A 26,564-nucleotide genomic window follows, 5' to 3' on the forward strand; every position below is an offset into this window, starting at 1 on the left:
CATATTTAGGTGAGAGAGGTGAGCTGGGGGTTTGTGTGTTACAATATTCAGTAACTTCCAAAGGATTTTTCCAGCACTGTGAGAGGATTCTCCAGATGGCTCTGGGCGCTGTTTGATTTCTTAAAACACTTCCTAAATGTTTGCTAAACCAGAACAGGAAACTGGGGGACATGACAGAGTCTTTAACAAGGAAAATATTTATTTGTGATCACTTCAGGTGCTGTCACTTGCCATAAATTTGCAGCTCAAACAAAATATTCAGAAAAACTTGACAATTTATTTGTCCAAAGCAGGAAGGCTTGAGGTGCTGATTATTCTGAGTAATTTTCAGGAAATATAATATATAATATATAATATATAATATATAATATATAATATATAATATATAATATATAATATATAATATATAATATATAATATATAATATATAATATATAATATATAATATATAATATAGTATAATATAGTATAATATACTATAGTATAATATATCTTATTATAATATTCGATATAATTACATATTATATATCTTATTATGAGATATAATTACATTATATATCATAATATTATATATAATTACTTATATAATATGATATATAATTACAATTAAATATATACTTATATTTACTATATCAATATAGTTATAGTATCTGAATATAATATACTCATAATATGTATTGAAAATATAATAATAATAAACAATAGAATATTATAAGTAAATAATATAAAATATCTACTTATATATTATTTATATAATATATAAATGCATATAATAATATATAAAATTTTATCTATAAATTTTATATATTATATATTTTATATAATTTTATCTATAAATTTTATATATCATATAGAATATATTATCATTAGTATAGATTTTAGTATACATTTATGTTTTTTATATAAAAGTATATTTGTATAATATATATTATACTTATATATAATAATTAGATATAAATATATTTATGTTTTATATATTTTATATCTATAAAATATATAATATATAAAAACTTATATAGTTTCTATAATATATAAATATATTTTTATATATTTATATATATAATATATAATATATAATATATAATATTGTATATAATATATAAATACATAAAATATATTCTATATATTTTATATATAATATATATTCTTTATATATAATAATATATAATATATATTATATATAATATATATTATATATATAATATATATATTATATATAATATATATATTATATATAATATATATAATATATATATTATATATAATATATATATTATATATATAAATATATAATATATGTTTCTATATATATTCTATATATATATATAGAAACATATATTATATATTATATATTCTATATATATAGAAATATATATATTTCTATAATATATAAATATATTTTTATCTATTTATAGATAAGATAAAAATTTTTTTTTTTTTTTTTTTTTTTTTTTTTTTTTTTTTTTAATATTGTTTTCCCCCTGAAACTCCCAGTGCAGAGTTGATGAATTAGGGTGGGCAATAACCGGGGATGTCCCTGCTCGGTGCTGCCGCCGGAGGCCGCCACAGCCCGCGGGTTCCCGCTGCCTTTCCAGAGCGATCCACCATCATCATCATCATCATCATCCTCGGCGTGGGAACCCGCACTGCGGGGCTGCAGCCCAGGGAGCCCCGGGTTAGGAGCTTTCCCCATCGATTTCTGCAGGGTAAAACCGAATTCCATGGAAATCCTACAGAAATCCTAATTGTGAAATCTGGATTATTGCTGCAGAAAGGAAAATGAGGGAGCAGCTGCTGGGGTTGTGTTACAGCTGCACTGGCGTGGCTTGGTGATTTTGGGGCAGGATGAAGCACTGGGGTTTTTGTTGGACCAAAAATAGTGAAATTGGGGAAAAAAAACCCAAACCTGCTTCTATTAATGATGGAAACATTGAAAGATGCCGCTGCATCAAAAATTTCAGATATTCCCATTTTAGCCAAAAAAGGCTCTTCCCAAATAAAGAAAAACAGGCAATAGCAGGGGAGGGATCTTGGTTCCTGCTGTAAATAAAATCAGGAATGCCAAGAAAAGGAGATTTTATCAGCTCCAAACACAGATTGAATTCCCAGGGCTGAGGCAATCCCTCTGTGGGTGATCTGCAGTTTTCTCCCCTCTCAGAATTGCCTGACAAAAGTTTTCCCCAGGCAGCAATGCTGGAGCAGTTGGGCTTTGCTGGTTTAAAAATAATAATTATTATTTAAACTGATATCAGCCACTGAGCAGGGAAAAACAGTAACTGTGCTGCTCAGGCTCCAAAAAATGAGTGTTTGCAAATAGAGAGCTTAAAAATCCTGGTTAGTGTTCAGTTTAAAGCTAAGTTGTAATTATTGTAGAGCCAAAATTCAGATTTTTTTAAAATAGGTTTCCCTAAAGCTCAACCCAGCAAAGTTTGCAACCAAAGTAACCCAGAATCAAATGTGAAAATGGGATTTAAATCTTTAATAAGTAGCATTTAAATCAATGAATGTTTTATTTTACGAAGGTGAGTGAAATTCTCCTTATAAAACACTGGTATCCCTAAAAACCTTCCAATTTTTTATAAATCACAAAATATCAAGAAGAAATTTTGGCTTTTTTATGGTGATATTTTACTACACCCTCAAAGCTGTGTGAGCCCCCAGATCTCCACAATGATGCTGAATTAAAGCAAAATAATTCCAATTTCTCATCACCCTAAACCAATAAACAACAGAAACCTCTGCATATAAACATTATTAATATTCACCTTGTAAATAATAATAATAATAATAATATTGTACTGAAAAATTCTGGGGTGAAAAGAAAAAATTCCCTTCTTTGGTGATGTAAATTTGTTTTGCTGATGGTTTCTTGTGGTTTCTGGGTGATTTCAAGTTCAAGTAAATTCTGTCACCACTTCCTGCTGATAACCTCGTCTGGATCTGTTAAATTCAGAGTTTTTAGCACTGGGGAGAGGGGCTGAAAAAGCTAGGATGTTATTTTTTTAAAAATTATCATAATTAATGGAAATATTGCCTTATTATTCCATGTATTTAACTTTTGAACCAGAATATTGCTCTTATTACCAATTAAGGAATTCTGCAATAAAATATCATTAAGAATTTCCTTAAGCAGGAGAGAGAACAAGAATAATCTCATAAAACAAATATATTTCAGCCCTGAAGATGCAGAATTTTAATCATGGATGTGAGAAATGGACAGATAGATATTAATTAAATATTTTTTAATTTTGGAAATGTCTAGGGGATGGTGCAAAGACTCCCTGGCCATTTCAAAGATTAGAAATCTTCTTTTTAATAATAATATTATTTAATAATAACCCACCAGGGGTGGAATGGGATGGACTTTTAAGTTCCCGTCCACCCCAAACCCTTCTGGGATATTAAACCTGTACTTTATACACTGAATTATTGTTATTAGGGGATAAAAACAGGGAGAAGCCTTCAGCTGACCTGAGCTCTCTGTGTTAATTACAGAGTTTGAGGGGATTTTGGGTTTAATTGGGGTTTGCTGGGGGTGTGAGCACATCTGCCCTGCTGGGGCACAAATCTGCAGGAAAATTCATGGATAGAGAAATATGGAAAATCCTCATTTCTGCTGTTAGCCCTGAGGCGCGGTGGAGAAGCTGGGTTGGCGTTGGTGGGTTTTGGGGGTTAATACTGGTTAATTTTGGGGTTAATATTATGAATGTTGAGGTTAATATTGGGGTATTTTGGGTGTTATTATTGGTGAATTTTGGGGTTAGTACCAGTAGATTTTGGTGTTAATATTGGTGGATTTTTGGGGCTAATAATGGTGATTTTTGGGGTTAGTACTGGTGATTTTGGCGTTAATAATGATGAATTTTGAGATTAGTACTGGTGATTTTAGGGTTCGGTTCGTGCATTTTGTGTCTCTGCTCTGCCGCTGCTCCCCCATCCCGGGGCCGTCCCCATGCCCCCCCCGCGCACAGACACCGCTCATTGCCGCCGTTCATTAACGCGCGCTAATTACCTGCGCGGGGAAAGACGGAAATACCGCACAACCCTGGCCCAGTGACCGCAGCCGCCCCTTTCCCTGCGCCGTGACCCCGAAACCCCCGGGACCCCCGGGCCGCGCATCCCCCGCGCATCCTGCGCGCATCCCCGCGGGAGGCGCGGCCCCTTTAAGAGCCCGCGCCGTGTTTGTTGTGCGGCCGCGCGAGCCGCGCTCCCATTGGCTGCGGCGGCGCGAGCCGCGCTCCCATTGGCTGCGCCGGCCGCAGCCGCTGCGTGCGGACCCGCGGGTGCGCGCGGGAGGGGCGGGAGCGCCGCGCCCTGAATGGCTGGGCAAAAATGGGCTGCGGCCGGTGCTAGCCAATCCGCGGCGTGTTGCTATGTGCCGGCGTGCGCTGATTGGTTAAAGTTGATGTCGCTCAGCTCCGGTAGGGTATAAGGGGAGGGAGCAGGCGGCGGGCGGGGGAGGCGCTGCGGGCTCTGTGCGCGTCGGCGGCCGCCGCGCTCGGTCCGCGCCGGGACGCGCTCGGTGCGGCCGCGGTGAGTGAGGGCGGCACGGAGAGCATGAGGGCGTGAGGGGCGAGCGGCCGCCGAGGAGAAGCGTACCGGCCCGCGCGCGGCGGGGCCGGGGCTGGGCGGCCGCGCGCAGCTGCGCCACAGCCGCGTCTGTGTCCGTGTGTCCCCGCGTCCCCCCCTGCACCCGGCCCGCGGCCGCGCGGAGCCCGCGGAGCATCCCCGGGGGGCTCCATCGGCGCCGCTGGAGGAGATGGGGGAGCCCCCGGTGCTGGCGGTGGGAGAGCCGGGCTGGGCGAGCGGCGGCCTTTGTGTGCGCGGCCGGGCCGGGGGATGGAGGCGGGGGGCAACAGGTCCGGCCGGGAGGGGCTCGGTGCCACCGGGCCGGGGAGCAGCGAGGAAACACCGGGCGAGGAAGAGGAGGATGAGCAGAGGTGGTCGTGCCTCGGCAGCCACCCGGCTGTGGCGGTGGTCGCACCGCAAGCCCTGAGCCTTGGTGGCACCGGCGTGCGGGGGGCTCGGGCCGTGACCCCGCGGAGCTGCCGCAGCTTCCCCGGGGGCTCCGGGCCGGCGGCTCCGAGTGCCAGCGGGACTGCGAGTCCCGGGAGCCCCGGCCGTGCCTCTGCTGCCATCGTGCCCGGGGGGCCGCCGGGATTGCGGGGCAGCCGGGGGATGGATGTCTGCTCAGCTGCTCCGTGTCCCCGCTCAGCTGCCCCGTGTTGTATCTCGGCTGCTGTGTTGCTGCTCAGCTGCTCTGTGTTGTTGCTGTCTCCCCTGATAAGGGTGTAGCAGCTTCCTCTTCTGCAGAGCTCCGCCGAGGGCCAGGGCTGAGGTTTGAAATGCTAACGGGGTTCTGCATCTCCATAGAGACTCCTGGGCTTGATGCTGAAAAGTTTGGAGGTGACAGAAGTAGCCCTGGGTCCATAGCTTCAGGTTTTAATGCTGATTGTTGAAGTGCAGCTGATTTGAAATCCTCCTGTTTAAAATGGGGTGGGAAGAACAGAAGTGGGATCCTCGCAGCCATAGCCTGTAATTTACTGGAGTGCCTCTGTCCTCACCTTTTTCTGTCTCAGAAAAGAGCCAGAGCCAGGCCTGTCAGAGCAGTGAGTGTTCCTCGCATGCGGCTGGGCCAGGGCGGGCCAGGGCACAGCACCTGCCCTGCCTCCCTCCCTGCCTCCCTCAGCGCCGGCTCCCCGCTCCCGATAAGGATTTTTCCTAATGCGTTTATGGTTCCTTAAAGCTGGGCAGCGCAGGGAGGCCTGTGCTGAGTGAGAGGGTTGTAAACAAGCAGATACTGAGGGGAGCTTGCCTTGTAATCCGTGAGAGGATTCTGCCTGGAGAGGATGTGTTCTGTGACTTCATCCTCGCACAGCACTCCCACTGATTCTGTTCAAGATCTCATCGTGTTGGATCCACGCCTCTGGTGCCTTGTAAACACGCTGTGCTGTGTAACAGCAGTGCTGGAACAGGGAATTGGGATGTTCTCCTTTCCTCCCTGGTTCTTGTTTCCTCCTGTGTAAAAGTGAGGGCTGGGCTTTGAAGCTGAGGTTGGATACTGTGATGGAGATGTCAAGTGCTCCCCTTATTTATTTATTATTTTAGCTTTCTTTGCAGGTGTCTCTTTCCCAGTGCCAGGGTTGGAATAACTGGCAAAACAGTCCTTGATCTCCCTGGTGTCCTCTGGATCCATAGATTCTGAATAAATTATTTCCTTTCCTTGCTGCTTGGTGTGTGCAGTTGAGTCAGGGCTGTGTTGAAGCAGACAGCATCCCTACCTGTAAATCCACATTCCCTCAAAGGCTCCTTGACTCATGGATTGAAACCTGTTGCTGAGAGAGAATTTAATTAAGGAACTGGTCACTCTGGTGTAGGTCCTGGCTGGCAGTTCACAAAGCTGGGACCTCCTTCATGTGCTGTGGTACTACAAAAGCATTGCAGGGATTGCAGAGGAGTCAAAAAACCATTTATTTCTTGTTCTTGCATCACAGCCTTGCCTTTGCTTGTGTTTGTGGAAGAAGAGGCACCAATAAAGCCAGGCTTTCATTGGGCTTTGGTCATTAACTGGCTGAGCTTAAGCAGAGTCTTCATTAGAGGTCAGCTGTGGGGTGCTGGAGCACAGGGATCACAGAGTGGAGTCAGGAATGAGGAAATTGAGGGTTCAGTTCCCTGTTCAGGCTGTTCTGAAGCTGATCAGGATGTCCAGGATGCAGCAGAGTTGTTCATTGCTTGGAAACCAGGACACACAGCTGTCTCTTTCCACTCCTTGGTGGAGAGCTGTGGGTTGGTCCTTCAGGGTGTTCCCTCTTTTCTGTGCCTGTTTGTTTGCAGCTCCTGTCTTTCAGATCCAATCACAGTAACTGATGGCTGAGGACAGCTTTCCTTTTCCTTCCAGTCCATGGAACAGAGGGACTATTCTGACCCCAGGATTTTTCATTTCTTTGGTACAGGTCCTCAGCTGCTAAATCAGTGTCTGTTGGCTGTGTGGGAATGTGGGTTTCTTACAGTTTGTCTTTTTGGGGAGAATAAAACCACACTTTTCTGGGAGTGCTGTGCCCTGAATCCTGTTCCCTGTACCCCCATTGATCCCTGCTCCCCATCTCCCTGGATTTTGGCAGTGGGTTATTTCTCACTCTGCTTTCTGCCGTGTCATTTTGCCTTTTTGTCCCCGTTTGTTCAGCCTCTGTGGCTGTCCTGCAGCACATAAACTGAGTGTGGCTGATTCTTCTCCTTCTCTGCCACCTTTTATTGGACAGCCACATCTTCCAAGCTGCCTGGGAGCTTTTACCACCTTTTCCACCCTCTGCTGTGGGGTGTGTTGGCCGTGGGGAGCAGCTCCATCCCCGGAAGCCTCACTGGACTGGCCAAGCCACTTAAGGCTGCAGGAAATAACATAATTAATGAGACTTAGTTCTCCCACATCTTGTACCTGACAATCTCAAGTCACTTGACAATGCTAATTAAAGCTAATCACGTTCCTCTGTTTTTAGTAAATAGCTATTATCCCTGCTTCACTCTTGCTTTAACAAATGATAGTGCCAGGCTCTGTGAGTCACTGGAGTTATGGCAATGCAGGCTGGTGGAGCTGCCTTCCGGTCTCCTCACCAACAGGTCCATCTGGAGATTGGTTTTTTACACCTGCTCAGGTGGAGGATGTTAAAATGTGAGCTGTTTTGCTAGCTCACAAAAATATATCACTTTTAGTCTCTTTTTTTTTTTCACTGCTGTCGTGACTTGTACAAAACAAAACTCCCGCAGTGGAGCAAAGGCTCCTGAAAGTTCCAAAAGCTGAGGATGCTTTGAATTTGCCCTTCAGAGGAGGTTTTTGATGTGCAGAGTGGTGTCACTTCTCCTGTTTCACATTGGCAGCAGGAGGACAAAACATAGCATGGTGTGACCTGGGCATTGCCCAGCCCAGCCATGGAGCTCCAGAGGAAACCTCTGAGGTTTCACTGATGAAATATGGCTGGAGGAAGATGTTGCTAAAAACAGACTGCCAGCATTGCAAACAAAAATAAAAGATGGGGTTAATCATTAACTGTGGGGAAATAAGAAAACTTGAGGAGAGTCCCAGGAACTCCCAGCTCAGACGTGCGTCAGTTCTGTCACAGGCTGAGCCAGGTGAGTCAGTGCACCTGCCTTGGCAGGCTGAGAGGATATCCAGGAGGAACTAATGACAAAACCTGGCAAGCTAACAGCTGACTTGACCTTCTTAAACTGGATTCAGTTATAGAGTATCTGCCACGGGAAGATCCAAGCTCTAAATGCTCACCTGGCTTTGCCCCCTTGACACACTAAAGGGGAGTGAGAGGGGTTGTGGCTGAACAACACAGAGCTTGTCCCTTGTTAATGCAGGGACTGTTGCATTTAAAGTGTTTCTGGCAGAGATGGGTCAGAATTCACCATTTTATCCTCAGCTTTACTCAGAACAGAATCAGATGTAGCAGGGTAGAAAATAAAGCTGCTGCCTGTCTTGTGGCAGATGAGCTGCTGGGTTAAAGATTTCCTGGGAAGAGCAGGTGGGGTTTGAGGGCAGTGAAAACTTGGGAATTTGGCAAGAGGAGCTTGTAGTAGTGAGTCATGACAGGCAGCTCTGGCAGACCCTTCTTTAATGTCTCTGGGGATATTGGAGTGATCCTTGCAGCAGATAAATGTTCTCACTGTGTTCCCTGCCTTTATCAGGAGAAATGGATGATCTGTCCTGCAGACCCAGGTAATTGAATCCTGCTCATACCTACGTGTGCCAGAGAGGGAGATAATAAAGTGATCTGAGGAACAGCACAGAAAATGCAGTGATAGGAGATTTGTTTGGACAGCCAGACTGTTTTGCAATTAAAGCGAATCAAGCTGAGAAGTGGGGATGATGAAAAGCGTTTCCATTTTGTCAGTAAGTGATCAGTTGGATGGGAAGAGCTTTTCCCCTCTGCCTTTAGTTCATGTTGGTGCTGGAATAGCAGGGCAAGGGTCTTGTTTCGTTTTGTAGAACTCTGTGTGTGTGTGAATGTGGCAGAATTCTTGTCTGGGGCTCCAAGTGTGACCTTCACCTTGAGCGTGGCTTTGTCCAGTGCAGGGACGGCTCTGAAACTGAGGAGCTGCAGCTCAGCTGATTCAGCTGCAGCACTCTTACCCCTTCCTGGGCCTGCTGGGGCTTTGCAAAATGTACAGGAGGAAATGGAGTCACTTGTGTGTTAAATTAGCCCAGGCTGCAGCTTTTATTTGTGGCACGAGTGGGATTTGCTGGTGGGAGCAGACGGAAGCGCCGCCTGCTTCGGCACCGCCGCCTCTGCAGGAGATTTCTCTCCTGCTTGGTACCTCTGGAGTGGCCTCTGCTGGAGCTGGGCCCTGGACCTGGCTGCAGGGAGCTGGAGGTGGGCATTTCACAGCTGTAATCTCGCCCTGCTGCTCCTTATCAGCAGCACAGGCTCCTCTGCATTGCAAAGATATCGCTGCCAGGCAACTGGGGAGAGTGGGAAGAGAATTCAGCCAGAGGTGTCACTCACTGCTTGGAGAGCCTGGATCCTGCAGTCCCTGCTCCTGTGGTTTCAGAGGCAGGCCTGGAAAAAGTAATAAATTATAATCTTTTAATAATACCTTTAAATAACAAAAGGTTTAAAGAATCCTTCTGTAATAAACCATTGAGGCAGGTGATGTCTGTCCTAGCTTGTGCCGTGCCTTGTTGAGATGAAATTGGAAAGGAAAGGCTTTGATTAAAATATCCAGGATTGTTTCCTTTCCCTGCCTTCCCAGTGCTGTCTGATGGTGCTCTGGGATGTGGGGAGGGATGAGTGAGCAGTTCTGACACTGAATGCTCCAAGCCCAGCCTTAGGCTGTAAAGAAATCAGAAAATTCTCATTGTGCCCTGCTCTCTGTAGTCTGGAGCCAGAAAGAAGCACCTCTGCATGATCTTCAGTGAGTTATTTTAACCTGTTCTTTGCCTTTCCAGTTGGCTGAGGGCTGTAATTCACACAAGGATTCCTGCTTGGAATGCAGGAGCCTTTTGAACTTGCTTCTTGCATCTGGGAACCTGAAAATGCACTGGTGTGGGTTATTAAAATGGGTGAGACTTTTAAATTTGATTGAATCTCCAAATTGACAGAACCTAAAATAAGGGTTTTAAAATGTTTTTTAATGTTAGTAAGTTTAATGGGTTTTTACTGGGTTAAAGTGACAAATCTACACAAAATTCTAACAAAAGCGAGTTTTAAAATTTGTTCCTTTTCAGTTTCAGCTCATTTCCCTGTGCTTTGCAGGTGACCTTTAGAGGAGCCTGTCCATCAGAGACACCAGGGGGGGTTTACTGTGGGGTGCTGCATCTATTTCTGACCAGGGCAATTGCGATAGACACAGAGTGATGATCTCAAAGAGGAAGAAAAGCCACCCAAGCCCAGCTTGGAGGGGTGATCGGCAGCAGCAGTGTGGCGGGGCTGGCCGTGGAATGTGGAGCGCGGCAGGTGCAGCAGGGCTGGCATCCTGCCCGTCCCGGCTTCCCTGGCGCTGGGATCGCCTCCCGCTCGCTGCAGCTCCTCCCGGTGCCCTCTAGCGGCTCCCGGGCAGGTGTCTGGGATGCTGTCGCAGACATTTTTCCACAGAAATCCTTTCTTTCAGATTTCTGTGTCTTCTGGAAGGCAGAGGCCTCAGAAGGGAAGGTAAACAATTGTTATCAGCTGCTGTGGAATGCAATAGGATTCACCTTGATTGGCTCATTTTCTATGTTTATAATTAAGGGCCAATCACCAGTGCAAGCTAGGGGACTGAGTCCCTGGACACAACTTTGTTTGGGATTCTTTTCTATCTATTCTTAGCTTAGCTAGCAACTCTGCAAACCTCTCTCTATATTCTATTTAGTATAGTCATAATGTATTATATATAATATCTTAATAAATAAGCCTTCTGATCAAGATACAAGATTCACCATCTCTCTATCACCAGCTGCGACCCACACAGGTCGCTGTAATAGGATGCTCTTTGCCGTCAGCATCACCTCCATCCATCCCCTTTTCCCCGGCACCACGCAGTGCTTCCTCACGGTGATGAGGAGATCTCACTTGCTAGGAGACACCCAGAGGAGGAGAAGGGGTTAAATATTATTATTATTATTATTATTTGTGTTGTTGTGATGTGTCCGTGCAGCTGATGAAAGTGCAGAGGGTTCCTGCTGGCTGTTTCCCACGTTTTCTCATGTTCTTCTCCTGCTTGCAGGGTTTGGAGGATGGGCTGAGGTGCTAAAGGACACTCAGGGGTCAGTGCTGAGCTCTTTGCAGGGTTTGAAACTGGTGCATTTCAGAGACTTGCTGCTGAGGGCGTGAGTGGGGCACATTGTGTTCACCCATCTGCTGTTTCAGCTCCTTTCTTGGCTTCCCCTTGTGTTGTTCCTTGCTTAAATTCAGGATGTTCATCCTTCCTCAAGGTACATCCCACCCTCCCTCCCTCCTTCAGAGCATCTGCTGCAGCTTCCCCAGAGCTGTGGCTCTCCAGAACTGCCCCAGACCAGGATATTTTGTCACCATCAGGGCATTAAATGCTCCTTTAGCAGTGCCAGGTGTGTCTGAGTGTCCCACACCTGGCTCTGGTAACTCCTGATCCATAGGGAAGCAGAGCAGGACATCAGTTAGAAACCAGCCTTCCTTCAAGCTGCATTGGGGAATATTGAGGCAATTTTTGTCAAGAAAACACTGGCAAGTGGCTGTATTTACCTTGAGAATTTTCCTAAAATCTTGGTCAGAGCCTGGAGCTCCCCAGTTTAGGCACAGAAAACTCCAAACCCAATTCCTCTTGTGCTCTCCTTGCTCTGGGAATCAGCACATCTCAAACTCTTCCTGTATTAATGAGAGACCCACCAAAGGAGAAAGGTTGGGTTTCCAAATACCTGGATTATTTCAGAGCTGCTGCAAGCAGCTTTCTGTAGCATTTGCTATATTCTAATAAGTATTTCACGGGCTGAAGTTTATCTTAAAATTGAATAAATCATTAAAATACCTCTCAGCCCAAACAAACCTGTTGTTTGTCCTGCCACAACGAACATTTGCATCTGAGCTGCATTGCAAATGGATTTTATTGAAATCAGGCTTGTGTGTGATGGTTTTGTTCCCTGGCATGTGGACTTGTACTCACAGTGGCCTTGTCTGGCAAGTGCTTGGCACAGAATTCCTCCTTTTTTTTGTGTTTCCTGAATTGCTGAGAGCTTTGTGTGGGACACCCACAGGCGGAGGGTGGGTTCTGAACCAAAATTTGGCCAAATGGCAAAAAGTGTGTGGTGGTTTTTCCATCAGGAAGCTGATACCTGCCCAGAGCTCAGCAGGACAGCCCAACACACCCAGGGCAGGCAAACAAAACATTCAGCTGATTTTCCCACTGATAACCCACAATAAATGATGTTGCAAGTTGTTTTTTTTTTCTTTAGAATCCTTTCCTTTTGTCTAAACCAACTTCCTGACTTGGTGGGCATTAATTAATAGGCACAAATTCCTCTTCCATTGAATCGAGTGAGTGCATCCCAGAGATAAATTTCTCTTGAATGGGAAAAGAACAATAATGGATGATGGTGGTGGTGACAGATACTCATCTCTCTGACAGCGCTGGGCACGATGATAAAGTGAACAAACTTTCTTTTGTTCTTTTTTAAAGTGAGTGCAACGATTCCACTGCTGCCCACTGCCTGTGATGCTGATGAACATGAGCTCATCATTCTGAAAACCAGAGGCACAGCCCAAATTCATCCTGGTGCCTTTGTTCTGCAGCAGAACAAATGCACTGTTAGCTGGTAATTGTCTCCTAATTCAAATGTAGTTGGCATTAGGACATGAAAAATCCACGGGGTTGGGTTTTGCATTGCTGGGAGCCACTGAATACATTTCAAAATTGTATTTAAGACAGAAATTGGTCCTTATAAGCTGCTGGCTGTGCTTGTAGAATGTCAGGATGCATTTCCTGCAGGTTTTACCTCCTCTCCCACACTGGTGAGGACAGAGCTCTAGGTAGACAGTTCACATGTGGTCACACTGTGTCAAAGTGGTGTCTTGAGAAATTACAGCTGAGCTTATCTGAAGTTTTTATTCAAGGCATTTTCTTAACAAGGCTTCCCACCAAGATCTTGGCTCACAAATCTTTATTCTCTGCCCTGCCTGGAGCAGAGATGGAGTTTGCTTTCTCAGCACAGCCCTGAGACAGGGATTGCAGTTCCTCTGATACCATCTCGCCTGAATAATTTTTTTTTTTTTTTGGTCTGCTTTTAAAAGGTCAAATGTTTTTTTGCTGATGTTCAATGTGTTGTGAGGTCAAATAAATGAATGCTCGTGAGCTGCTTTTGCAGAAAGCTGTGTGCAGCAGATAATTCCTGTGTGTGTGCTCATTGCTGTGTCAGATAAATGCAGCTGTAGGATTTCCTGCTTTATTCATTGTTCTGGAGCATTGATGCTGAGCAGGTCTGGACAGAGGGGTCAGCAAGCAGCAAATTAAAGGATTGCCGGGGTATTGTTCTGGTTGGGGTTTATTTATCTCTCTCTGGGGGTGCCTGGGGATTGCCTTCTGCAGCTGGTGGGGAAGGGGAGGTTTGGCAGGGCAGGATGGAGGTGGTGAAAGTGGTGATGGATTGTTGCACTGATCCCTGCTGGTGTGGAGGTGAGAGGGGGCTGCTTTTCATTACAAATCAAGCCTGAGGTTTAGACACAATCTGGATTCTCATCCAGGAACCAGCTGAAGTGATTGCCAGGCCTTCCTTGTGCTTTCCCCCAGCTTTTCCAAGGGAATTCGTGTCCAGCTGCATTTGCTCCAGGAAGGGCACACTTGTTCTCCTGCTTCCCTGGAGCCTCCCAGATTCCAGGATCTGGGATAAAAGACATCAGCTGCTCAATCAGGGCCCTGGAATTTGGGGATGGTTTTGTGGCAGCTGAAAATGAGGATTCTGCTTTGGTTTACATCTGGTTTCTGCCCTGTTGCTAATTTAGGCTACAGTCCTTGAGTGCCTCTCACCTTGGATGGGAAAACAATGCTGACTAATGCAGAACTCAGTTCTGACAAAATTCTGGTGCACACAGAGAACTGGGGCAGGATGCAGGTGAAGACTGATTTATCTTCCTGATTTATCTTCCTGATTTATCATCTTCCTTCTCTGATGAGTGTAAAAGACACTAAAATCTTGCTGAAATCCAGAGCTGCAGCTGAGGAGCAAACAGTGCCCAGTCCTTAGCAACTGGCCAGGTAAATCCCTGGCAAAACCTCATTTGGACTGGGCAGGAGATGGGGTGAGCTCCTCACAAGCTGGGAAATGAACCTCTCTGTGTCAGAGGGGGCCTGCTCAGCTGTGGCTGTAACTTTAATTGGAAAAGGTTAATCTGATCAGTTGGTATATGCAGAAAGCTTTGGGAGTGAGCTGTAGTGCTGTGGAAGTGCTGACTGCTATGATCATGATGGATGTGCTTTATCAGCAGCTTGCCTGATGAGCAAGATGCTTTTTCCCCTGTTTGACTGTGAGGGAGCTGCCTCCTGGAGAGCAGAAGAGAAATATTTCAGGAAAAAAAAAAAAGAAGAAAAATTGGGTATCCTGTTGTTTTACATGATTCTGCCTCCTGTTGAGCTCTGTGTGTGGTCAGGTCCCTCTGGTACCAGGCAGAGGGAATATTTCCATGAGCAGGGAGTGGCAGGACAAGGGAATGGCTTCACACTGACAGAGAGGAGCTTTGGGGTGGGGATCACCCAAAAATCCTTCCCTGTGAGGGTGGGGAGGCCTGGCACAGGCTGCTCCATCCCTGGAGGTGCCCAGGCCAGGCTGGACAGAGCTCTGGACACCCTGGGACAGCGTCCATGGCTTGGACACCTTGAATTCATCAACCATGACAAGGTTTGGGCAAGTGTTGGAGGCAGGGTTCTCCTGATGCCTGAGATGTTCTTCCTCGTTTGCTTTATTTTGGGGGTGAACTTGGTGTTGTTCCATGTTTGACCCACAAAGTGCAGGCTCAGAGGCTGAGCAGAATCACATGGGAAGGGAAATCCTCCTGGGAGGAGCAGCCAGGGTTCACGATTAATTTGCAGAGCGTGCGTGCGCGCCATGGCTCCGGGAGGGAGGGCAGCTGCTGCTGTTTCCTTTGTGCTCCTCCATCCTCAAAAGCAACACTTGCAGCTCTAAGACTTTTATAGGTGTGGGATCTGAAAACTCCATTTCTGCCAACAAAAAGAGACCCAGACTTGAGCTGCCTCGCAGGTGCTGTCAGATGATGTTGGAGTGTAAAATGGTGTTTCCATCCTGAATAGGGTTTTTAATGTCTCTTGCTATCAGGAGTAGGCTTCAGAGGCTGTGCCTTGCTTTGGCTGCTGTCAGATGTTCAGATAAAAAAAAAAATAAAATACTGGAGTGCAGTTTATAGAGTAGCTTCTACCTTCAGAGCTTGCAGGGAGTTCTAAAGGAAAGTATAATGAAGGAATCCTGCATTTCCCATGGGGAAAGTAGGGCAGAATGGAGAGAAAAAACTGGTTTGGTGACTCGTGGCCTTAGAAAACCCAGGTCCAGCTCTCATTTCTCCCATGGGGTGTCACAGCAGTGAGTCAGGCAGGGGACAGGGGCTGGCTCTGCTCCCCACTTTGTCCCTGCCTGGGTGGGAATCACCTCCCCTCCTCTAAAGCAGGAGTCACAAGGGCTGCAAGAATGGGTGCAGATAACAGCAGGGAGGTGTGAGGGCAGCCAGCAGGTGAATAAAGAGCTGTGCTGCTGATCTGATCCCTGGGCATCACTCCTGTCTGCTGCTCCTAAATCCTGAGTGAAGGTGGGATTCGCCTCCACTCCTCTGCAGGCATTTCCAGAGCCACAAAGGGGTGGAAAAATGGGTGCAGATAACTGGAGAAGGGAGGTGTGAGGGCAGCCAGCAGGTGAATAAAGAGCTGTGCTGCTGATCTGATCCCTGGGCATCACTCCTGTCTGCTGCTCCTAAATCCAGCCCTAAATCCTGGCTGGGTGGGAATCACCTCCATTCCTCTGCAGGCACTTCCAGAGCCATGAAATGCTGGAAGAATGGGTGCAGATAACAGCAGCAGGGAGGTGTGAGGGCAGCCAGCAGGTGAATAAAGAGCTGTGCTGCTGATCTGATCCCTGGGCATCACTCCTGTCTGCTGCTTCTAAACCCTGGGACCAGGCTGGGTGGGAATCACCTCCATTCCTCTGCAGGCACTTCCAGAGCCACCGGTGCTGGAAGAGTGGTGCAGATAACAACAGCAGGGAGGTGTGAGGGCAGCCAGCAAATGAATAAAGATCTCTGGTACTGATTTAATCCCTGGGCATCTCTCCTGTCTCCTAAATCCAGCCCTAAATCCCGCTGTGGGCTGCAAGCTGAGTGTTGTGTCTGCTTTCCACCGCAGGTTTCCGCGCAGTCCCCTGCTCCTGGTGCCCGAATCCCTTCGTCTGGAGCATCAGCAGCGTGTGGAGCCCGCCCCACACAGCCCACCCCTGCCAAACCACGGCCTTTACCTGCGTGTTCCGCTGTTTCCCGTGCGACCCCTCCTGCGGGAGCGCCTCCTGGGCCACCCCCGACTTCAGCCAGCGCTCCGTGGCTCCAATGGTGAAGATGACGAGGTCCAAGACTTTCCAGGCGTATCTGCCTTCCTGCCACAGGACCTACAGCTGCATCCACTGCAGGGCTCACCTGGCCAACCACGATGAGCTCATCTCCAAGGTAGGGGCTCCCCGGAGCAGACGTTCGTTCCCTCACGTTGTGCCGCCTCGTTCCTCTTCGCAGCAAGGCAAAATTCTTCCCAAAAATGTTTCTGAGATTCACATTCTCTAAACCTTTCTTATCTAAAAAACAATTCTTATCTCATTTGCTGTGCCTGTGTTTGTGCAAAAGTAGAATGCAGTATGGAGTGATGGTGTTTTGGTTCCTTGGTTCAGGGCCACGTGTGCAGCCCCACATTTCTCTTCACAGAGAAAAGCAAGGCACAGTTCTTCCCAAGAATATTTCTGGGTTTCACATTTTCTGAACCTCAGAGAAAGAAAAAACAAATTATTATTTGCTATGCCCGTGTTTGTGCAAAAGCAGAATGCAATATGGACATTATTTACCCACAGTGATGGTGGTTTGGTTCAGGGCCAAGAGTGTAGCCCCACATTTCTCTTCGCAGAGAAAAGCAAGGCACAGTTCTTCCTAAGAATATCCTTATCTCGTTTGCTGTGCCTGTGTTTGTGCAAAACTAGAATGCAATATGAAGATTGTTTACCCAAAGTGATGGTGGTTTGGTTCCTTGGTTCAGGGCCAAGTGTGTAGCCCCACATTTCTCTTCACAGAGAAAAGCAAGGCACAGTTCTTCCTAAGAATATTTCTGAGATTCACATGCTCTGAACCTCAGAGAAAGAAAAAGTAATTCTTATCTCGTTTGCTGTGCCTGTGTTTGTGCAAAACTAGAATGCAATATGGAGAGTGTTTCCCCAAAGTTATGGTGGTTTGGTTCCTAGTGTGTAGCCCCACATTTCTCTTCACAGAGAAAAGCAAGGCACAATTCTTCCCAAGAATATTCTTATCTCATTTGCTGTGCCTGTGTTTGTGCAAAACTAGAATGCATTATGGAGGTTGTTTCCCCAAAGTGATGGTGTTTTATTTCCTTGGCCTGTCAGGGCCAGGTGTGTGTGTGTGTGTGTGTCAGGACTGTTGGGTGACAGTCACAAGATCAGGGCAGTTGTGTGCAGAGCTGAGTGCTTGGCAATTCAGTTTAGATGTGATATAGTATAGAATAATATAGTATAATAAAGTAATTTATTAGCCTTCTGATAAGATGGAGTCAGATGCATCATATCTCCCTGCAAATACTGTAATGTTGCACATCAGTGGTGGTAGAAGTGCTTGGCCTTACCCAGCTACCTTTTCCCTTGGAAAATGGGCTCTCATCCCAAAGGATCTGTTTGTGAGCTGCTGCTTTTGTGTTAACTGCCTGGGGTCTTCACCACCCTCACAAGTGCACTGATCTCTTCATTCCTGTGACCAGGGAATGGCTGGAGCTGGCTCAGGGCAGCTTTAGTTGGTATCAGGAGAAGGTTTTCACCTCCAGGGTGGTGGAGCACTGAGAGAGGCTCCCCAGGGTTTGGTCTCAGGCCCAGGGTGGGATTGTTGGGGGGTTCTGTGCTGGAGTTGGACTCACTGATCCTGATCAGCCCCTTCCAGCTCTTGAGGGGTGTTGGGATAAGCTGAATTAAAAGCTCTCAGAGCCAGTAAGAGTTCTGATGCAGGCCAGTAAGAGGAGCTTGTTCTGAACTGGGAAAATGAAACCTTCCCTGGCTGTGGTCAGCTCCCAGGGCTCAGCTGCCTTGGAATAACTGTTCCATGAAGTTTGTTCAGCTTATAAAATCTGTGCTCAGAAAAAACAGCCCCAGCCAGAGGTTGATGAGCTGGGCTGAGTGGAAATGGTGCTGTGAGCTCTGTGTGTGCAGCTTGAACAGTTCAGCTTCGTGGAACAGCAGGGACAGAGGGGCTGTGCCCCTTGGAAAGGGGTTTGAAATGTAAATAAATGTAAAATGTAGCAGCATCTGTGCCCTGGAGGTGAAATTGCTTCACCCTTGGGCCAGCTGGTGACTCCAGGCTCCTGTGCCCACCTGGGATGGGGCAGTGACTCCCTGGATTTTTATTTGGTGCCCTGGATGTTGTGTTGGGACACAGAAAGTGCTTCACTGGCTGAGGAAGGAGGCTTGTTTTACTTGCTGTTTGTACAGTGGATTAAAGCTTGTGCTCTGCTTTTGTTTCTTGACACAGCTGGTCCCCAGCCAAGGGAAAACAAGGCTGTACATTGCCAGTGCTTTCACCTTTGCTGCTTCCTTCCCCTCCTTGTTCCAGGTCCATGCTCCAGTGCAGCTCTGCAGGTTAAGGAGCTTCCAGCAGGGCAATGCTAGAGCTGCCAACTGCTTGGAATTTGAGCTCCTAGCCCAGGAACTGCCCAGGAATGCTGACTGCTAAAATATGGACAGGAGAGGGAAAGGAGGGAAGCACAATGTGACTTTTGGAAGTGTTAATTCCAGCATGCTCCTTCTAAGAGTTCATTCTAGACCAAGGTGTGAATTAATAGTTGGGACCACATCGTTGGTGGAGCCACCAGCAGGTCATGGAATTTGAATGCAAAGGGTTTGGGGTTTCAGGGTTTGTTTCTCAGGGTTGTAAACATGAATAAAAACACATTCTTTGTATAATTGGAAACCTTATAAAAGCAGTTGTGCAATCATGGCTTGTACAAGTGGTGTTTGACAGAGCAGAAGGGCAGTCCCTGCCTCAAGGGGCTTCCAAATGTGGAGGAGCTTTCCCAGGCAAAGTGTAATAGTGGCTTTTTTATCTGTTGGAGCTCAGTTTGGAGGAAGGCTTGGGGAGATGTTTCAGTCCTTTCATCCCAGCCTTATGCTCCCATCCCTGAAGCAGGCACTGCAGCTGCTGTGCTGGTTTCCCACATGGAAACGTGGCAGAGGAGAAGGGAGGAGCAGGGCTGGAAAAGGGAGTGGGAGACTGCAGAAATGGGAGCAGCTGCAGCTCCTCCTGAGCCTGGCTGTGCCATGGGATCCAGGCAGCCCAAATGGCTCCATCCTTGGAAGCATCCCCACCAAACAGGCTTTTATGTAGCAGCAGGGTGCTGGGGATGTGCCTCCATGGAATGGATTCCTGTGCTCCTCCTGCCCCGAGCTGGGCTGCTCTGCACTCCAGGAGCTTTTAGCTGCTCTGGATGCTCCTCACAAGCTGCAGCCCTGGCTGGAGCTGTTGGATCAAACACAACTGGAGCTGAATCCCAGGATTGTTCTGCTTTCATTCCCTCTCCCATCTCCCAAGTTTCCCCTCTCAGCCCTTCAGCACAACTCTGGCTTCAAAGTGTTTCACCAGCACCAGGTATCCAAAACTCTCAGACAAATCTGCCTTGGCAGGGCAGTTTTTGCTCCTTTCTGTACTGCAGGAAAACCTTGTGCTTTAGAAGGGGTGGAAGGTTTCTCAATAAACCATTGCTATTTAAAGGAAACAATCGATGCTGAGGCTTTTAAGAAAATCCAAAGCTGTTACATGAAGCCGGTTACCAAAATGTTGCTTACTTGGCCTTTTATCTCCTGCAGCCTGAGGGAGAAAGTGGTTTAGTGTGTCTGATTTTGTAACAGGATCTAAATTGTAGGTTGGGCTGTCTGGCCAAGAAAGGCCTTATTGACTTAGGAAATATTAAGGTGATCAGATAAATTGGGTGGAGTGAGCAGTTTTTCCTTTCTGTGTTCCTTTGGTGTCTGGCTTAGCATGAGTGGAGTTTCTTGTTCCCTCGGAGCAATGCATCATTTAAAAGGCTGTGCCAAATTTAGTACATACTCTTGTTTCACTGCTTTTTCCAGAGCTTAAGTGGGCTGAGACTTTGGGAACTCAACCCTGCCCTGCAACAGATTCCTGTGTGACCTTGAGGAAGTCACTGAATGTCTTTGTTCCTCCTTTTCCCCACCTGAAAAATGCAGCTTTGGAGGGTTTTGGAGCAGGTCCTGTCTGCTCCTCCAAATTAGTACAGGCTGTCCCAATCCTCTTTGGTTTTAATGTAAAAACAAAATCACTGTGCCAGGCAACTGTACTTAAAAATCATATTTCAATGCCAAAAAAATAAGTGAAAGGTACTTCTTGTTACAAGCACAACATCCCATGGTTTTTAGAATGTTTGAGAAAAATATATATTCCATCATCAATGTCTCCAGGAAGGAGACACGGGAGTTTTTCTTTTACATCATTTTCTGTTGGGGCCTGAGGGGAGCAGCCAACAAAATAGACATTTACCAAGTAAAGTTAAACAAAGCTTAAAACTGGCAGGGGTGATTCTGATTTATATAACCTACTTTGAGTTATTCCAGCTCTTTCTGTTGGAATCCATTTGGTGCCCTTAAAGGAGGATGGGAACAAGAGCAGAAAGATCCAGGCCAGAGACGCCACTGAGTGTCTTGGGTGCTGATTTTCTGTGAGCAGTAATTCAGCAGAAATGTCCCTGATTATGGAAATATGTGGAGAATGTCTTGTGGGCGTCCTGCAGTTTCATTTTTTTCCCCTGAATTAACTGTGATCCAACTGCTCAGCATTACTCAGTGATGTATCCTCTGAAGTCAGCCCCAGGCTTGCTGGGGAAATTTAATGTTTTCCTTTGATGTCTGCATGGAACCTCAGCTGAACATGAATGGGAAATTCTTCAGCACAGAAAGGCTGCAGCTCCTCCAGGCTGAGAATTTAGGGAAAATCCAGCACTCCTGTGTGCCTGAATTTCCCATTCGGGGCCGGGTTGTTAACGAGGGAACACTCGGAAGCTCTTTTTGATCTTCTCAGCCGGGATTTGGGAGGTGGAGCAGGAAAATTCCCTCCCAGGCCTTGTGGCCTCTCCCCTTCCTGGCTGCTGGAGCCTGAGCCTGGTGGTTCTGCAGCTCTTGGGGAGGTTTATGGCTCGATGAGAGCATCAAACTCTGCTCCATCTTCCAGCTGGGGGGATCTCAACAGGATTTGAGGCTTTTCCACAGAAGCTGTGGGTGAATTCAGCTGTTTGGGGGCATTTGGGGCACCACATGCAGGTGAAAGGAGCAGAAGGTTTTGGGATTTTGGTGAAAGGAGCAGCAGGTTTTGGGATTTTTGGTGAAAGGAGCAGCAGTTTTGGGTTTTTAATGAAAGGAGCAGCAGTTTTTGGTGAAAGGAGCAGCAGTTTTTGGGATTTTTGGTGAAAGGATCAGCAGTTTTGTTTTTTTGGTGAAAGGAGCCGCAGTTTTGGTTTTTTAGTGAAAGGATCAGCAGTTTTGGTTTTTTGGTGAAAGGAGCAGCAGTTTTTAGTTTTTTGAGTTTTTAGTGAAAGGAGCAGCAGTTTTTGGGTTTTTGGTTTGGCTCTTTGCTTTTTCTTTTTCTTTCTTTCATGTGGACAAGGCAGTGTTTAATGTTCTTTAGGACTTCACTTTTCTGGTATTTGTAGTTCAGTTCACTTTGAAGATGTGAAGATATTTGCTGGGTGGGGGCAGCATGCACACAAGGCAGAACAATAAATGTGAAATTACAACCAGGTAATCTTTAACCTAATGGAAAAAGAGACATTTAATAAATGTCCAAGACCTGTCTGATGAAAATCCTGCATTTCCATCACAGGAAAAACCAGTGTATGAGGTGAGAGGGGTATTCCTTTCTCATGGGTAAAGTTCTTGGATTTCATTACACAGGTTTTATTCTTGCTTTAAAGCAGATTTTGTTCCTTCCCAAATATGAATTGAAGCTCCCAGCTCCACAGTAATTGAAATAAAGTTATTTATAACAGTGATGAGCTCTGAAGGGCAGGAGGAGCCATCCCATCATCATCATCCTCACACCTGAGCTCCTCTGGGGCATGGGCCAGTGGGTTTCTCCAGGATTGCAGCAATTCTTCCAGGACAAGCATTTAGTCTCCATTTGGAGACTTCAGGAAGGGAAATTCACTGCTCCCTTTGGTCATTTTTATCCAGTGGTTAATCATCCTTACTGTTAAAAATCAGAAACTTTGAAGTTAGGTTTGTCTGACTTGTGCTTCTTGTCATTGGCCATTATTTTATTTCTTTGGCTGATAAAATCCATCTCCAGTCCCTGCTCTTCTCCTATAAAATATCTGCAGTAACCAAAGTCACTCTTGATCAGTTTTTGGACAGACTAAACAGATTCATGGTGCAATCTGATTTTTTCCAGTTTCACATCATTTTTGTGGTTCTCTTCTACGTTTTTAGCATTTCAATCTCTTTTTTAGGGATGGAAACAGAGCTGCTCTCATTGTTGCAGCCTCAGACTCTGCAGCAGCATCTTTTCAGCTCCCACATTTCATAATTGCATCAGTCTCAGTGGCTCAGCACTGCACAGAAATCTTGTGTTCATTTATTTGCTGGGAGCTCTTCATGCACCAGATTTATCCATTTTATGCACATTTTCTAGAAGCTGTCCAGCAGCTTTTGGATCCTCCTTTCCAGCTCTTGTTCCCTAATGAATTTGCCACTTCCAGGCATTATTCAGAGCCTGCTCTTAATTGCAAATATTTGAGTTCAAGCAGTGAGTGATAAACAGCAAAGCAGCTCCGGGAAAAGTCATTATGAGATTTTTTCAGCTCCCATTTCAGTGCTGTGAACGTGAGGGGGGGAAAAAAGCACCTTGTAGTTCTTGGCTTCCATGAAGTTTAAAATGAAACGCAGGTCGAGAGGGTTTCGGTGCTCTGTAAAACAATGTGCCATCAGAGCTTTTCCTCCAGCACCAGGGGCAGCCTTAATTCGAATTTTCCCAGACAAATCCATGCCCAGAGCCCTTTGTGGGCAGGTTGGGGTTGGCATGAGGAGGGCAGAGGGTTCTGGGGTTGTTATTTGAGTCCCTCAGCTCCGTGTTTGGGAGGGAACAAGCAAACAAACAAACAAACAAGCAAGGAGTGCCCTTTGCAGGGGAAAGTCAGGATGTGAAACCCGAGCTGGGGAAGGAGAATTTGTGCTGCCCATTCTCTAATGCAGCCACTGTCCCGTGTGGAATTGCTTCCTCCGGGCTTCACCCTGCAAGTGTTCCTGCTGTCCATAATGGGATTGAAAAAAAAAATCAGGATTTTTGTTTTATTTAGCCAGGATATTGCTGTTTAACAGAAAAACCCCAAGGTAATTTGTACCTCCTTGCATAATTGTGTTTATGCAGCAATTAACTGCTGTGTGATTTTTTTAAAAATATTTCATTCTGGTCCAAAAAGAAGGAGGAAAAAGGTAATAAATCACAAGAGTTTAGAATCCCCTGTCAAGGAGGAGGAACGAGGTAAAAATGGATTTTTCTAATCCATCACTTTCTTCATGGAAACAGCTCTCCTTTCATCTGCTGCTTCCTCTGCCTTAGAATTGATGACCTGGGCATAAATAAAATATTGTTCCCATTTATTATCCAGGGAGCTGCCAGGGAGGAAGGACAGTTTGAATCATCAGGGGTTTTTGCTGCAAATCCTCAACAACTGGAGCTGGAAGCTGGTGAGGTCTGAGCCCCCCTGGGAGCTTCAGCTCTTGGACAAGGAGGGAATCCCAGCAGAGCCCTGGGCTGCTCCTGGAGGAGCTGCCCTGGGAATTTCCCTTGCAGGTGTGTGGTTTTAATCTGATTTATCCTCGTTAGAGCTCTGGTTTAATCTGTAATTTAATCGCACAAAGCCAAGGGGGGGGCTTTTCCCACCTGCTGCCTTTGGGGAGAGGGCCCTGAGGAGTGTGTGAGGGTGATTTCTGTTTGAGAGCAGCAGGAAAGGCTGTCTGAGGGCTCTGGGGGAGCTGCTGTGTGTGTGGCAGGCTGCAGGAATCCTCTGCATTCCCCCTCATCCAGCAGGGTGGAATGGGCAAGGGCTGAGGCTCAGGAAAAAGGAAACTCTGCCCAGAGTCTCCTGTGGAAAACGCCAACCACTTGGTTTTGTATTTTAAAAGTTTAGTAGTAATGAAATGGTTATAGAAATAGTAATGCAATTAGAGTAATAATAATTTGGGCAGTTGGGATTAGAACAATATGAGACAACAGAGACAAAGAGTTACAGATGTCCAGGTACCTTTTTGGGCAGCACAAACCTGAAAAAGGACCCAAGTTAGCAGAGGGTTAACCCTTAAAAACAACAGCCTGTTGCATATTCATACAGCTCACACATGATGCATAAATTCCACTCAAACACAGGATTTTGTCTGGTCAGTGCCAGCTTCTTCCTCTGAACCCCAACAGCACCTTTGAGGCAGGAAGAAATTAATTTCTCTTGATAATGGGGCAATAAATTCTCTTTCTCTGAAAGATTCAGGTGTCCTGTGGCTGCTATCTCACTGCCAGTCCTTTCTTTTTTAAAAAAAGTATCCTACATAGCATCGTTTCTATTTTAACATTTTTTATAACCTAAAACTATATTTAATACACTACTTAAGAGAATTAATACAGCATTACTTTCTAACACCACACATACAATATTTATTTTAATATTTGTGAAAAGCCAATCATAAAATACCTGCATTTTTCACACTCCTCTCTTAAAATGCACCATGGAATCACAGCTGTTGGGATAAGCAGCAATAACAAATGCAGAAACTGAGGTTGGATACCTGGAATTGGGAGATTTAAAATCAGAATTAAAATCTGCTTCCAGCTCAGCTCTGAGGACAAATCCTCAATAATGAAATACATTTTAGTACCAAAACTTACTTTTGACAAGACACAAATATTGAGAATTTAGGTGATATAAATGAATATCATTTATTCATGATAAATGAAGGAGAATTTCAATAGATGGAGGAATTCTCAGCCAGTTTGGTGACTTCATTTCCCTGCAGTGGATCTTGCCCAGGGACACAGGGGAGCTGCTGCCCTGGGCAAATCTGCTTTTGCTGAGAAGCCAGGCTGCCCTCAGTGTCAGCACTGCTGCTATTGTGGGCTGCATTAGTGGTGAACAGGGCTCCACTGATACGTGCACACTCACTGTTGTGCTGCTAATTAAATCACTTGTTGCATTAGCACTTTCCATCTTCCATCCCAGCTCTGTGTTTATCTCCAAAACCCATGCAGCAGCAATAATTAATGTGGAAATAAAAGGCTTTATTCTCCCCCTGCCACTCCTTTTCCAAAGTGACTGCATTGGGGTGGATGCTTTGAGCCTGGAGGAAAACAGCAGCACTCGAAAGTGGGGGATAAAACCCACAGCAAAAATTACAATTTTTCACCCTTGTGTACCCAGAAAGGGCTTCACTGTGACCTGCTGTGGTTTTTCACAGTAAATAACAAAATTTTCTCCATATTACCCTTCTTCATGGCAAATGGAAATGGTGCCAGAGGTGCCAAACCCATCCCAGCTCTGGGAATGTTGGTGCAGGGATCAGAGCAGTGCCCAGGCTCCCTCCTCTCCTGGAATCACAATCCCACATTTCTGCCCTGCTTTTCTCTGCCCCTAAATAAACTGCAGTAATTGCTTATAAAAGTAAACACTCCATCTGCTCTTTCTCCCCACAGTATTTCCATCCTTTTTCATCTCCAAAGTCAAGTTTTGAAGCACAGCAGCAACCAGAGACTGTGAAAAATCACAAGAGGAGCCCCAAAATATTGTGAAGCTTTATAGAAGTCATAAATCTGATGGGTTTTTTTCTTTTATTTGCCTTCAGTAGTTTGTGCCCTCAGCCATTTGCATTTTGAAATTTCACTTTGAAGTCTGTGAGGAGCTGGAAACTCGTTTAAAAATAAATAAGAGCAGAGTGGAGGAGGGGGAATAGCACAGGGATAACAGGAGGAAAATTCAGTGTTGGGCTTGGAGTGAGGCAGGACAGCCAGGCAGGGACAAGGGGACAGAGCAGTTTGCAGCTGTTCTGTGAATTTTGGCATTTTTGTAGGGTTTGGCTCAGGATTTAGCTCAGCAGAGCAGTGTTTTTTATCCGTGTTAGAAATCCAAGTGCTGGAGGAAAAACCTCCCCCTTGATTTTAGGGAATTTGTATTTCCCCGAGTGCTGCCCCTCATTAATTGCAGAGCCTCAGAAGAAATTCTCTTTTTCCCTTCTGCAACTGAAATATAACATTTCCCCTTTGAGAGAAATCCCTTTCCCTGCCCTCTGGGTATGGATAAATAACTGGGAATGTGCTCCTGGA

At 45.8% G+C, this 26,564-nt stretch overlaps 1 protein-coding gene across 1 annotated transcript in view; it reads left to right on the top strand.

The window, feature by feature from the left end:
• The first annotated feature begins 4,468 nt into the window (after positions 1–4,468).
• The window catches only part of YPEL2 (yippee like 2), a 36,093-nt gene continuing 13,997 nt past the window's right edge, over positions 4,469–26,564 (top strand). Inside the window, exons 1-2 of the mRNA XM_063174212.1 lie at positions 4,469–4,533; positions 16,348–16,661. Of these exons, the coding sequence (XP_063030282.1) occupies positions 16,545–16,661 (117 nt within the window). The 5' untranslated portion in view covers positions 4,469–4,533; positions 16,348–16,544. The remainder of the gene's footprint in view (positions 4,534–16,347; positions 16,662–26,564) is intronic.

This window comes from Melospiza melodia, chromosome 21, assembly GCF_035770615.1.
Source record: "Melospiza melodia melodia isolate bMelMel2 chromosome 21, bMelMel2.pri, whole genome shotgun sequence".
NCBI classification, from domain to species: Eukaryota; Metazoa; Chordata; class Aves; order Passeriformes; family Passerellidae; genus Melospiza; species Melospiza melodia.